Raw genomic sequence first — 15,069 nt, 5'->3', positions numbered from 1 at the left:
CCAGTAAATGGCGCTCAGGTGTAGACACGCAATGAGATACAAACACACAGTGCTAACAGCTCGTTTTGCAAAACATACAACTCAAAACAAAAGCTGCACGAGCATGCCAAGTACTCACTGTACAGCGCGGAGGCTTCGGGAAGAACCTAGGCACATACAAAAGGCGGACGCTCCATTAAGCAATAACCCCGTGAAGCAGAACAAGTTACGTGTGGGTGATCCCATGAAAGAGTTGAACAAGCATGAAGTGGGGGTGGCAAATGGTGTGCACTTTCGCAACCGCTTTGATGTTTTCAGTGGCCGCGCGGCTCGCTGAGAACATCAAAGCGGCCACGAAATGATCACGCAGGCTGCCAAATGGTGCGCGCGCCCGGCGCACATGCACTTTAGTTGGCGGTCTGAAAGCACTAGTTTGCACTTCCCAATCCCCCGTTTACAAAAGCTCTCGCGAGAGCAGCGCTAAAGCGCTGGCTCAGGCGAGACCTAAAAACTACCCACAGAGTTTTCTGCCTCACTGCCACCCTTTGCTCCCTTTCATTCTTCATCAAAGTCTCCCAACTGCCCAGTGGGCCCTCCACAGTTTCACTCCTAGAGTCGCAGAAAAGCAGCACGTAATTGCAAAAAATATAGGCCCATGCGCATCATCCATAAGTGCACCCCCTCCCCCTGGAAAAATTGCGCAACGTTAAACTTCAGTTCTGAATGCACAATATGCCCTACTCTTTCTTCTCTCTACAGTTCCCTGTTTATCTTCCTCCCTCCTTTGTCTATTGGTGTTGGCAAGTCTGAGCCTCTCCTTACCCTCCTTGCAATCAACGCTGTGCATAATGGGAAATGCCAACTCCTTTTCCCGGACTAAGCCCTTTCCCCAAAATGGATTGCTAACACATCTGGATATCCATTTCCCCCTAGAAACCTGTTCACCGCTGGCAATAGCTCTTTCCATAACCAGGGGCGAAGCAAGAGGGGTGGCATGAGTTTTGGGGGCGGCGGCCTCCTACCCCCGCTCTTACCTGCAGCAGGGCGGCAAACGCAGGAATTGCCACCCCCGCTCTTACATGCGTCTGACGCGGGATGGCAAACACAGGGACAGCCATAGGTGGCCAAAGGTCTAGCTACGGCGCTGTCCATAACATGCCTCTTTTTTGTGTAGTCTCCAAATCCCAACTGTTCTTCATAACTTCTCCCCGACGCTTACTTTTGCCTATTTTATGAGCGAATATCCCACTATCTAGAGGCTCATGCCTTCACGCTTCAGGCCTGGAAAGGAACCTACAATGAAATAGCAGAAACAGTTATGTATTTCTCCTGTTATATTTCCTCCACATGATGCACACATCTCCTGCTTCAGTCGCTGCACCTATCTGGAAGGAATGTGTCCAGTATTTTGTTGCAGGAAGTCTCGGCCTTAAGAATACCCTACAATACACCACCAGCAGCTAAAAGGCCATGACTGCCGCTCCATCCTGGTGCCGAAACACTTTACCTGACCTATTCTGGACCTGTCGCTCCAACCTTGTCCCCTAGTGTACCGGGGAAAAACGATGTCCTGGGTATGCACCTGGTCTTACCATCGCTCTTTTAGCTCGTTGATCTATTTTAGGCCTACTTACCTGAATTAAAACCTGATCCTCACATATATCCAAATCGTCCCACGCCCTTACCCCACCCCCCACAGTTCCAAAACCCGAAAGGTCACAAAAAACGTCCAGCACATAAATGCTGAAAATAAGTCTCATTCGCTGCTGCAAACTCCCTGCAAGCTCTCCATGACCCTACACAATGTTGACCACTCCAATGGTCTCCTCTTTCACCCTCCATTTCCCTTTTCCTTTGCCCAGCCTTCCAAAATCTACTGACCCAATTCCCCCGCAGACGGGGCATACCCCCATAGCATCTTACCAACAAAAGCAGTGCCCAACAACGTTCCTGCTATCGCCACCTTTAACCAACATCTCTCAATCATGTCCATAATAAAGTTAATGACTTCCTCCTCTTCTTGTCTCTTCCTCACCCCAGACTGCAAAAACAATCTCCACACCTGCCCCATCCTTGTAGACTCAGCCACGAAACCCCCTGCCAATTGCAGCATCTTTGTTTTCTTATCCACCGCAGCCCTGGCTGCATCGGTGTTCTGTTCTTGTCAACACCCGAAGCAAGACCACCGACTCTCTGCCATTTGAACATTTTGAAAAGTCAAGAAGTGCATTTTTGCATTCTGAGTGAGCAAGTGGTGAAACACTACCTCATAGGGGCACACCTGCAGCGTGATCCCAAGGAAGGGGCTCCTTGAACTGTGAGGGGTCCACCCTACCTTCAGCAACAATGAAAACAATGGAAATCCATTATGATAGTCTAGATCTCAAACATATGTTAACAGAATGAACAGCTATCTATATAAGGGCGACAGGAAATGTTGTCAGGCACTGTATTCTCATATAACTGATCACCCAAACAGTAAACCATATATGTCCGAATGAATGTTCAAGATTCTGGGAAAATACCCAAATTGATTTCCAAACAGAAAGTCTTCATTCAAGTTTAAGCTAGTCTCCTTCTCCAAGTTGGCACGTCATCCCAATGATACAAATCGTCTCAAAATTCCAAATCCCGTTAAACAGCCAACGTGTTTTGCGAACTTGTTGCTTCTTGTAAATGTGTTGTAAATGTTGTAGACTTGTAAAGCGCACAGCTACCCCAGCAACGGGGCGTCCTGCCGCTGTAGACCGCTGGGGAACCCGTCCTGGCTATCCCTGTGAGATGGTCCCTTTCTGGGTATCTCCAAGCTGAAACCAGGCATCCCCGGCGTCTGTGGGGGGCCGTTGTAGAGATGAGGCAAGCTTAATGCCCAGAGTTGCCGAGTGTGTTCCTGGTTAGAGTAGGTACCGAGGCGAGAATTATCGAGTCCGTTTTGACCCTGGTCCACAACCCTGCCGCGTCGGGAATTGAACCCTGGTCCCTGGCCGATTCTCTGCTTACGGGCTTAAATCTTAAGTTAAGGTAATAAATGAAAGTCATTACAGTTTTTCTTTAGAATAATTCAGTGATTTTTTTTTGATTAGCAGCCCAAACTCATCGGCAAATTTCTTTAGATAGCATCACAATGACTTCACTTTAAGATTGCCAACAGGGATCTTGGCATTCATCTGCTGTGTCCCTACTGATTTTCTTGACAGGCACGCATTCGGAAATAGCATGGCCTTGGTTAAGCTTCCTTTCCAACTATATCTATAATATTCTGTGCTTTAATTTGACAAAGCTTAGATGATTCCCTACACATCAATTTTCCAAATTAGAATGAAATAAAAATGTATTTATTCTATTCCATTGGGCAGAAGAGTTGGCCTAAAGTCTAGGGCGGTCGACCTCGCATCTGGGAAACTGGGTTCGAGTCTCAGCAATAATGCTGAACATCCTGTGATTCTAGGCAAATCACTTAATCTCCCCGTGCCTAACAAAAATTAATGTGTCCTCATTTAACGCAACTGGTGCTATGTAAAGCGCTCTGATACCCAATTCGGGTCAAGTTCGCGCCATATGAAACTCCTAAAATAAAGTAAACAAAAAATTCCTTTTGAGTTATACAACTACCCCCATATGGGTTTCGTTTGGTATAATTGACTTTTGAAGCTCCTGCTCCTTAATGTTCCCTTCTAATAGTTCTGTGTTTTCCACAACATCACCAACAGCCCATTCAACCTTGTTCTTTATGGTTGAGAAAAGCCATATTACTGTTCACCTACAAGCCACACATATCTGTTGTGAGTAATCACCTTGCAGGTGTCTTCTCTTCCTTGTAGCTCTTGCAGTCTGAACCAAATCCTTACAGCTCCACCATATCCCCCCAATGACTATTTAGTGGCCCTTAATGACTATGGCATGCAGGAAGAATTCCCCTTTACTCCGTTTCCCAATCGTCTGAATCTAACCCGTGTCTGTACAACTCTTTCTCTGTTTCACATCTTTAGCGAGGCCCCTTGCCCAATCTCCCTTTGTGCATTCTTGCCATTCTGTGGTCAAATGTTCTTTGTGTGCATTACTGCGTTTCTCTGGTCAAACCTTTAATTCAACTGAGTCTCACGGTGCTGTAATCAATACCAGTACAGCTCCAAAAAACGCATCTTAGTAAGCATAAACAGAGAGGAATGACAAAAGAAGTAAGTTGAGATGGAGAACTAAAGAGACGCAGTATAGTGACACAGTGACCAGTTAGACAGCCAGAGTCTGTTTTTTTTTATAGACACCAGTACGCTTCCCAGTGCTAGAAAGGTCTGAGATCTACTTTTCCATCTTGCCTTGCTTTGCTACTCCAATGCTACATAAAGGGGTTTTTGTTCCCCCTGTCACAATTTTCTTCCACATCAACCTCACCAGATCCTACCTACAATGCCGGTACATGAAAAGACAAGAACCTCCTAGCTGAAGATGCAAGAAAGCTAGTAAACCCATGCACAACAATGGCATCGCTCCTGCAGCTTTGGGGCGGCCATCTTGCATTACTTTCATCTTGCCAATGTTAGTGAGGAATGTCTTGAAAGAACAGAAGGGAGGAGCCTTTCTAACGAACTGTACCAGCCTTGTCTGTTGCCATAAATAAGACTTTATCAAGGACCTTAAAGAAACTGCAGTGTGTGCGCTTCGGTGCCATTACTTGTGCTTGATCAAAGGGTATTGACTGCCCCTAGACAAACCTTCGCAGAGTGAAATTTGTCCATTATGGAGAAATTCTATTCAGTGGAAGGCGGCTGCGGGCATCGGGGCTGGACACGTCATTCCCATGAAGCGATACATGCTTCCTTGATGTCAGTTTCACAGTGTGCCCTTTTTTAGGTCTCGCCTGGCGTTAGCAGCGCACATGCGCTGCCCTCGCCATGCGAGGCCCTTTTGGAATCAATACGGATTACAAAGCGTGCACGCGGACTGACAGAAGATGTGCACGCGTGGCGTGGGATTACACGTGACACCTCTACACAACGTGCGCATGGCGCGCTTTCACTTGTTTGCTAATTGCTATTATATTTGCTGTCCCCTTGTCACCGGCTCTCTTGCGGTGTCATTGCCCGATACTGACCTAACAAGAATTGAAAATGCAATAGGTCTCGCCTTTAATTAAGTCAAAGCCATTTGCTTTGCTAATTGCTATACAATACCATTAGCAAAGCAAATGGCTTTGACTTAATCAAAGGCGCGACCTATTGCATTTTTAATGCTTTTTCTCCATTGCAGCACTGACCCTTTAAGGGATAGTGACTGCAACACAGACACTGTAGCAGTGGAGTTATTTGTCTCTTGTAGGTCTCCATCTATGAATTTACAACATGGTTGCAGGGATTCACAGAAGGATTACTGCCTCATGGAAAGTGACAAGGCAAGATTGCTGCAAATCCTTGCCGCCAGTCTCTTGCACTGTCAGGTTGATGCATCTGACACTGTACAATAAACTGGATCAGTCCCATCTCAGATGCAGTGAAAACACAGCACTTTTCAACGTGGCCATCGCTCCATTTGCACCATGTCTTTTTTTACAATAGCACTACAATGATGTGTCAAAGCTTTGTATTAACAGGGTGTATTATTACTCAAGCGATTGGTCATCTTTTTATTGACTGCAAAAAGTCACTTGTGATACTATGTGAGCATTTGATTTTCAGGTGATCCCAATACATCAATAATAGGAACCTTAACCAACTGAGGTTGTATATCAGCTGATTGTGGGTATAATTGTTAGTCGTATGCATGTTGGCAAAAACAGTAAAGTACTTGATCTATTAAAACTCATGTGTACACGATTCCTCTCTTATTACACTGCAGTGACCTAGAATCAAGCCCCGTGTAGACAGCTCGGTCTTTGCACTAAGGCTGGGCTCGTCGACCCACTGAGTAGTAAAATCCAGCTAGGATTTTAATCAATCAATCAATCAGTTAATTTGTAAAGCGCACTACTTACCCGCAAGGGTTTCAAGGCGCTGGGGGGGGGGGTGGGGGTGCTGCTGCTACTGGTCGAAAAGCCAGGTCTTGAGTCATCTCCTGAAGGTCAGCAGGTCTTCCGTTTGTCGTAGGTTGAGGGGGAGGGTGAACCAGGTCTTGGCGGCGCGGTGGGAGAAGGACCTGCCTCCGGAAGTGGTTCTACGGATGCGCGGGACCGTGGCCAGGGCGTGGTCAGCGGAGTGGAGTTTCCATTTGCTATGAACATGCATGAGAATAAAATGACATACAATGATTTCTTTCGCAGTTATTTGCATATATGTGCTAGTGCTGAAAGCCTGGCTTGATTTTTACCATTTGTTGAGTCGACAAATTCCGCTCTACTTTCTGTTGACCTAGTCTCTTCCATGTTATTTTGAGTAACATAAAGAAGCTCACAGCTGGATCTTCTTCCCTGTTTTCACAGCTCACTGCCACCCGGGTTAAGCTGTTCGCCATCATGAAGATGATCCCGCTCTGGCTCTCCATGGCCATGATCCGCTCAGGTCTCGTCCACTGGATCTCGCCCATATTCAAGCTGGCAGTATCCAACCACACTGAAGTATTGAACCGGCTCACCAGCAACAAAGACCTACAAACCGTCCTCAGCTATATCTTCTATGGTGAGCGGACACTACGTTCCTTTGCATAATCCGTGCTAGATCCTTCACTGTACTTTGGTGAACTCCGTTCCCATTAGAAACTGGAAGAGACTCTGTAATGGAATATTCTCTTACTAAGAAATATTGCTTATGCAGTTCTTCTCCTAATGGGGTGATATCCATTTTGACACACACCTGCTGCAGCCCCACTACTGACCTGATAGCATGTATCCCAGATGGGTCACTCCAGAGAAGCTTTTGAAAAACTTGTCAAACTCATAATGAGAATCTCTCAGTAAATAAAAACCCTTCCTTCATTAAGGCATCTCCAAAACCAGTAGTCTCAATTACAAAATGTCCTACTTGAGAACAGGCTACTGATGTCTCCTGCTGTCCATATCCTGAAGGAATATTGCCTTTCTCAACTTCCCATCCCATCCTTGTTGCCAAAATGTAGAAAAGAAGCAAACTTCCCATACGGGTGGAAAAGCAGTCATGCCATGCAGAGAAAGCCCAGCTACAAATGACCTTGTAGCTTTTTGGAATGCTTCACAATCTTGAGCAAATCCATAGAAACCGCACACGGGGCAGAGATGCTTGACAGAATGAGACTGCGTATTAGGAGAGACAACAGACTGACAGAGAGCACTAGACAGGACAGGACATACATTACAACACACACCAAAGGATGTCTCATTCTGTGGCTGTCTCTGTCTCCCATACGATTCCTTGACGTGTCCTTCCTCCATAGGAATGGCATTACTCAGTACCCTTATACAGTTCCTTCTTCTGATTGGCTGCATGCATTTACTTAGTTAAACTTCTGGAGTGAGTTGGTTTATATTTTCCACTGTCTGTCTTTTTATCTCAAATCTTATTTAGTGTTATTGGTAATTAGCACTCACATAGCACGATTTATTAAAACAAATTCAGTGCATAAATAATAGACACACTGTGCAAGTGCAACATAACATCATTAGAATGAAGTAACACCAAAAGGTGAGATCAATTCAAATGGTAAATGCTCACACTTCTTTGTGAGCACTGAGCATATGTAGGCACTGACCTAATACGTCATGTAGACAGGGGTAACATCAGCCTTCACCTTCATACACATAGGGAATTGAAAGATACTTTTGAGCAATGGGCATCATCCTAGATGTCTTGTCGCACATCATTAGCTGGTTCCCATCTTCTATTGATAGAATCTCCACTTAGTCCCATTATTCCTCATTCCACAAAACTCTTTCTGAAGGACCTTTTCCCGACAGGTCAATCTTCATCCAGTATAATTCTCTTCAGCTTTCCTTCTGTTAAAAGGGCCATCCAGTGTGCAGAAAAAAAACTGTCCTCTTTCCCCCGTCCTGCATCTCTAACAATGACCAACAGCAGGCAGTCTAGAAAGTTTGTTTGTCAGCTGGAGTTTTAAGATCGATTGTATTGTATTGTAATTGCATTTATATAGCGCTTACTACCCCTGACGAGGCATCGAAGCGCTTTTTTGGCGAGTAGAACTATAGTCCGGAACCCATAAAGGATTAATGTTGAATTAGTATAGTGAAATAAGAAAGTAATTTGAGTGATCGATAGGTTAGTCAGTTATTTGGATTGTGACATCATTCAGCCTATGGCCCCTTTAAAGGCGATCTTGAATACTACCAGCAACCAAGGAACCAAAGAGAATTTAAAGGTCCCTAGCAGGGGAGCTGATTATTGTGGATAACCACACAAGGCCTTGGCAGTGTGACGGGCCATGAAACGAACAAGAGGGATACTGGTTTTGAGCCAGAGGTGTGCATCGCACAATACATGAGCACGTGCTACCCAATTACTTCTCATCATTGGTGATCTGGACGTCAGAACTCCGGAAGAATGACAACGGATTAGAGAATTGAAATCAAATTAGTACATGCTAAAATCAGGACTAAGAAATACATTTGTGTACGTTCCACGTATATTGGGACTAGAAGTCGAGGAAGGGAAGATGAAGGCTATAGAATTCCTAAAGAGAATTGCAAATTTGAACTGGAGGGAACACTACAAGATTGGAATTGGGATTTCTCCTGGATTAAATATTTTACTGAATGATAAGTGAATTTGTGGGATAAACTCCAGGGAAACGTGTGGAATAATATATCTCAAAATAAAATTAAAAACACCAGAGGGTAGATTTGGGAAGATTTGGGAAGAGGCATTGTACGTACACATAGGGAAATGTAAAGCTAGAGACCATGTAGGGGTTCTGTCGCAAGAATAAAGTAGGATCTGAAGTAGCTAGGCGGTACCAGATGCAAGGTCTTTATCTTCTGTCCGATTAATGTCTCTGCTTTTTCCATGACATCCCTGGCATAATTCGACCGGCTTCTGTCCATGGTGCAGTGCCAAGAACAAGGGTTACTTAACTGAGCAAAGAGCTCAACCCATCAGTTTTCTACACCCCCGGGTACTCCTTTTGCAGCCAGATATGCGGTTGCTTCACCATATGATAAGCGATATCTGGTTCACCTAATGAATATATGATCCTGTTGATCAGATCCCTGATAAATCAATTAGTGCTGCGTTATCGTCTCACGCCCTTAGCTGTATTTCATGAGTCCTAAGGGCACTGGAGATATCTGTCCTTATCTTCGTCTCAGCGGTGCCAAGGGCATTCTCAGCACACAAGGTGGTTGTTTACTTACGCTGCAGAAAATGTGCACCACGGAAGCATTTGTTTCATTGTCTAGAACAACTGAATGTTGAAGGATTGAATTGTGTTTGAGTACATACTGTTCCAGATGTTGTTGTGGCCAAAAGTATGGAGCTGCTCTCTCTACCAGCTGTAAGTGTTGGGCAGAGAGGGCATCACTTATGTGATCTACAGGAGATAAGATGCTGAGCTGGGCACCGACCGCAAGCACGCCACTTAGCGCCTAGAAGGCCCAAGTACAGATGGAGATGCGTGGAATGTTGCTGCTAGAGATGATTCAGGTTATAGTGCGTGTATAGTTCAAGATATGGAACATGACACAGCAGGCTGACCGTTACTTCAGCCTGGTTATCAGAAGGAAGCTTACAATGGGGATTTTCTGACTAGGAGACGGGTAGGCCCGCATGCGGTCAGTGGTGATAGGATCTTCTGCTAACAGCGGCACGTTTCTAAGCCACTGTAGGTGGCCGGAGACTGGAAGCATGCCTAGATCTTGTGCCTTGGCACAGGGAATAGGCATGTGTCCATAAAGACGATACCTGTGATTTTTTTGTCAGCAATTATGAACCACTTGCATAGCATTCACTGGTTGACTTCATGTGGATGCAACAACAGTATTTGCTCTTTTTCTAGACTTGGCAACTTTTGAAATTAAGAGCAACTTCTCATGCCAGGCAGTCTGTGTTGGCAGTGCCTACCTTTTCAGTGGCTGCCAGAGATTTGATAAGAAGTGGAATCCAGTCTTCCTGCAGATTACAGTTATTGTAGAGAGGAAGGGAACTTTAAACAATGCCCTGATTGTATTATCTTTGGATGCTTGTTGCAACCATTAAATTTCCTAATTTCACGGATTATGATTGCACACACGGTACCGCGTGGAAGCAGCCGGAGACTCTGGTGGTGCAGGAAGGAGATAAGGGTTTTCTGTTCTGTGCATCTAAACAAATCTTTAATTTTCAATGGAGAGGCGAGCGTGGCTACTGATTGGTTATTTAGGATCCATCGTGAGCTCATTGCGGATGATGTTGGTATCACTGGGAGCGTAATGCCGAATTAACAACTGTGCTTGAAGACTTGGTTTTTTGGGTTGATGTTTGGGTTTGTTGTTTGCTTCTACTCTGAATGCAGGGTGAGGAGTCATTTGGTAGATGATCTGTCTAATGTCCTTAGCAGGTTCAAATGTGCATTCTTGAGGCTAATGACATTTCTGATTTAAAGATCTGACATCAAACAATTCCATAAAATTGAAAGTCTGGCCTAGGATGAACAAAGATGTTGCAAAGAATGAGTGGTTGGGGTGGACCCTGGGAGAAACCACAAGAGATGCAGATGTTCTTGTGCACACCAAGAGCACAGGTGTGCTTTGTTTCTTGTCTCCCAAAACCCACAATGGCCCCTTACGGTAACATCCGCTAGGACTGAGCCTCTGCTGGCATGTTGTCCGAGGATTTGTTTCCATCTTCTTTCCGGTTTAATCACTCTTCGATTCTTTTGTGTGGTGTTGCGTCATTCTCAAAGCCAAGAGATTGAAATGCACTCTTTTCTCACCAGGCTTATCCTACCAGGCCCTCGTTTTTTTTCTGTGATTGTAATGTGACATCTCTAAACAGCCTTCCCATGACAAGACCCCTCCCTCCCCCTTGCCCACAAGCAGCCCTTGCTCCACCATACTACAGCCTCAACCAAGCCTTGTGTTAATGTGAGTGTTCAGGTCCCAGGCCAACCTCACCTCAAGCAAAGCTCTGTGGCCTTCTTGAGCCAGCTGTTTCCCACCAGTGTTCCCTCGTCCAGACCGGGCCTCCATGGCTGCGTCAAGACACCTCTCAAACCTCAAGAATGCATATTATAAACCACCACAAATAACTAGTTGAGGACTTATAGTGCTGAGAAGCGAGTCATTTTACATAACCATGCGCTGCCAGATAGTATCAGGCTTAATTTAACTAAAAGCTTAAATAATCAAGTTTTGAGTCTTTTCTCGAAGCTCGCCATGATCCCCTTAGGTCTACGGTAACCTCTCCAGGCCTTAGCTACTGTACTGGGAGGGCCTGGCCGCCAGGCCTGTGTTTTTACCACCACTAAAGATCTGAGAGGTCTGTCCTGGCACATTTTAGCGCTCATAAAGCCCAGGAATTTCCAGTTTTTTTTCCTTGGTGGACAATGTCTACTGCGATAAGGACAAGTGACTTTCTTCTGGGAAACTAGCAACGGGCGGCACGGGTTGCTCAGTGTTTATATGACCGAGGTGATTAAGCCGCTGATAAACCAATTAGAGATGTGTGAGCTGGAGAGTTGCCCAAGCCTCGGTTGTGGACCTCCGAGTCCAAACTGCAGGGCAGATATCTGTGTACAGATGGGAGAAGCGGCGTCTCCAGCAATAACACTGATTAGAGACCGAGCGCCCTGTACACCCTGCCCATGTTCGACGTTACAGTGCAAAGGTGAATGCCTCTATCTTCAGTGATTTCCTCTGTTTCTATCACCTCTCCTTCCACTTACTGGCTCGCTCTTTCTTTCACACCCTCCTTCAGACGCATACTCGGTTTCTCGCTTTTTCGCCCTCTGTTTCCCACGTTGTTCACAATTCATAATCCAAAAGACACACATGTACAGATACAGGGGCTGTGGGTCAGCCCTCTTCATTCATTGGTCTGGAAAGTGTCATTTACATTTTGCTTCCTCACGCGCAACATCAGGCATGAGGGATGGGTCCGCCCACTCCATCCGTTGCACCAGTAGCGGCTCCTGGAGGGAGCGCTGCCGGCGGTGATGCGGGGCGGGGGAGGGGCAGGGTGGGGGGTAGTAAACTCCGAATACGGCCAAACAGAGGCAAGTTAACAAATAAATAAATAAAACGAATTTCATTGCTCGTGCTGCATCTGCCTCTTATTATGAGGACATCACCCTTATCCGATGGTGCAACCCACACACAGCAGCAGAACCTACATTTTTATATGCTGTTGGCAAGCGAGGGTGGAAATGTTTGACGTGGATGCTGCTGTACTGCTGTATAAAAACAAGCTATAGCGTGGAACCCAGGCCCGGTTCTAGCGGGTGGGCCGGGTGGGCCAGGCCCACCCAAACATGAGCCTGGCCCACCCAAACAGGAGCCTTGGCCCTCGCACTGAGGGTTTGAAGGTAGGCGCGCGCCATTGGGCTCAAGGTGCTCCAACCGCCCCCCCCCGCCCCCCTCCTGTGTGTCAGCCCGGGCTGAGACAGCTTCCCGGGCGCACACACACAGACAATTTTAGAGATTATCGCAGCCGCACCCCAGTACTTTACAGGTCTTTAAAAGACCATTTACATGTTAACGAGGCTTTGTTTATTTTTTCACCCCTTCATCTCCACTAGGGGCATGGCGAAAGGTAACAAATTGTTTCTTTGACAACAGTAACCTTTGCCTACTGTTCTGCTGTGTGGATATTTCTTTTTCTATGCAGCAGAGAAAAGAAGTTTGTATATTCCTATTCACCTTTCCTGACCCCTGCAGCTGCTCATTACACCAGGCTGTGACACAAAGTTTGACTCATGGAGTAGGTAAGAGAATGTGTTACTATTTGTTTTTCTTTTTAAAATCTGCACAAGCCCAGCAGGACACATACTTCATGTGCGCTTCATTTAAACAGTTTTTATCATTATCGTCGCCGATGCAGGACAACAATAAGACAACACAACATGCCCAGATAACGCTGGTGATGAATGATCCTGCTGGAGAGCAATCGTTTGTCTGTTAGTAGTTTTTAAATGCAGATGAACTGTATTTTATATGGATAGCTCAGTGGGTTACTGCCTTTGTCACAGCGATCCTTGTGCTACTTGCAGTTCAGAAGTTACAATCCTATCATAGGAGAGTGACCAATGAACTGTCACCAAAGAGCTGCAAACAAACATGAATGGTATAGTTAGATCTTCACTTTTTTTGTTTTGTGATACAGTTAGACCTTCCCCGGTCTTTCATTGTTCTAATGTTTCTAAAATGAGTATGTTTGGGCAATACTCTTTAAATCCTAAGGTTGTGTTTCCCCAGACCAAACCCTCTTAAAATATACTGCCCACCAGCATGGATGGCATGTGATTCATACACCTTGTAATCCTCATTGGCTTATGTGACATTCCCTGTAGACTGATTTACATACTTGTATGAGTCATTGTCTCTGTATAATGTGTGCGTGGTGTAAAGTACTGACACACACTACACTGATATGAGTAGAGCTATACAACAAATGAAATGCATATGAGAGAGGAGCTACGCGCAGCTCAGACCAAGGTGGGGAGGTGCAGCTGACCCCGATCGAGACGGAACGCGTAGGCACGACCAGGACGATATACATGGGGGCCAGATAGAGCCGACTACTGGGAAGACAAGTCTCTCGGGACACCACTGGAGATCTCAGCAGCTAACGGACTACAGCACACACACACTCTAACTCTCTTAAAGGTCCACAATGTTATGGTATGTTATGGTACAATAATTTACGCTTATAATGATGATTGTTACTTGTAATGCAATACATGCAAAACCCTAATAAAAACATGTCAATTAAAAAAAATGAGAGAGGGGCTACGGAGCGATGAGGGGCACTGGTGGAGGGTGGCAGTGAGGGAATCCGGGGAGGAGGTAGTGGGAGGGGCTATGGAGCGATGTGGGGCACTGTTGGAGGGTGGCAGTGAGGGAATCCGAGGAAGAGGTCACGGGGTGGAGGGGGGGGAGCTAGGGAGAGATGAGGGGCACTGCTGGAGGGTGGCAGTGAGGGGGTCTGAGGGGGAGGGGCTACAGAGAGATGAGGGGCACTGGTGTAGGGTGGCAGTGAGGGAATCCGAGGAGGAGGTCATGAGGGGGAGGGGCTATGGGTAGATGAGGGGCACTTGTGGCGTGTGGCAGTGAGGGAATCCGAGGAGGAGGTCAATAGGAGGGCCATGGAAGGATGAGGGGCACTGTTGGAAGGTGGTAGTAAAGGTATTTATGGAGAAATAGGTTATTGGTGTGGCGCAAAAAAGACTTTCCCTTTAGCGCTGAAGCCGGCCCTGTCATGGCCTTTCTGTTTTTGTTTAGTTAATTAGCAGTCGGGTCATAAGGGCAACTGTGGAACATACTTTAAAGTGCGTGCTAATTATATTTACTACTATATTCAATGTTTTAAGTTTGAAGGTGATTTTACTAATGTTTTTACCGGGAAAAATGAAAGTGGAGCCCGATGGTGCCTGATATGGGGCTGGGGCTCAAGGTCAGCTGTGAGATAAGGTGCACTGGAGAGGAGTAGTGGATAATCAAGCCTGTAAGGGGGTGCGTTGCAGAGTCCGGGGTCTGGTGGAGGTAGTAATGAAGAGGGATTCTCCCTGAAGGCTCGCACAGAGGGAGCCTGTAAGGGAGTGCGTTGCAGAGTCCGGGGTCAGGTGGAGGTAGTAATGAAGAGGGATTCTCCATGAAGACTCGCACAGAGGGAGCCTGTAAGGGGGTGCGTTGCGGAGTCTGGGATCAGGTGGAGGTAGTAATGAAGAGGGATTCTCCCTGAAGGCTCGCACAGAGGGAGCCTGTAAGGGAGTGCGTTGCAGAGTCTGGGGTCAGGTAGAGGTAGTAATGAAGAGGGATTCTCCCTGAAGGCTCGCACAGAGGGAGCCTGTAAGGGAGTGCGTTGCAGAGTCCAGGGTCAGGTGGAGGTAGTAATGAAGAAGGATTCCCCCTGAAGGCTCGCACAGAGGGAGCCTGTAAGGGAGTGCGTTGCAGAGTCCAGGGTCAGGTGGAGGTAATAAAGAAGAGGGATTCTCCCTGAAGGCTCGCACAGAGGGAGCCTGTAAGGGAGTGCGTTGCAGAGT

At 46.3% G+C, this 15,069-nt stretch overlaps 1 protein-coding gene across 2 annotated transcripts in view; it reads left to right on the top strand.

Moving 5' to 3' along the window:
• The window catches only part of LOC146863446 (all-trans-retinol 13,14-reductase-like), a 121,524-nt gene that overhangs the window by 18,294 nt on the left and 88,161 nt on the right, over positions 1-15,069 (top strand). For both annotated transcript variants that reach the window (XM_085642880.1, XM_085642881.1), the window contains one exon: positions 6,392-6,587. In XM_085642880.1, the coding sequence (XP_085499006.1) occupies positions 6,392-6,587 (196 nt within the window). The remainder of the gene's footprint in view (positions 1-6,391; positions 6,588-15,069) is intronic.

The sequence above is a fragment of the Triturus cristatus genome, chromosome 2_2, assembly GCF_964204655.1.
Source record: "Triturus cristatus chromosome 2_2, aTriCri1.1, whole genome shotgun sequence".
Classification (NCBI taxonomy): domain Eukaryota; kingdom Metazoa; phylum Chordata; class Amphibia; order Caudata; family Salamandridae; genus Triturus; species Triturus cristatus.
Note: the sequence above shows the minus strand (reverse complement) of the source record. Positions and strands in the feature narration are given on the sequence as shown.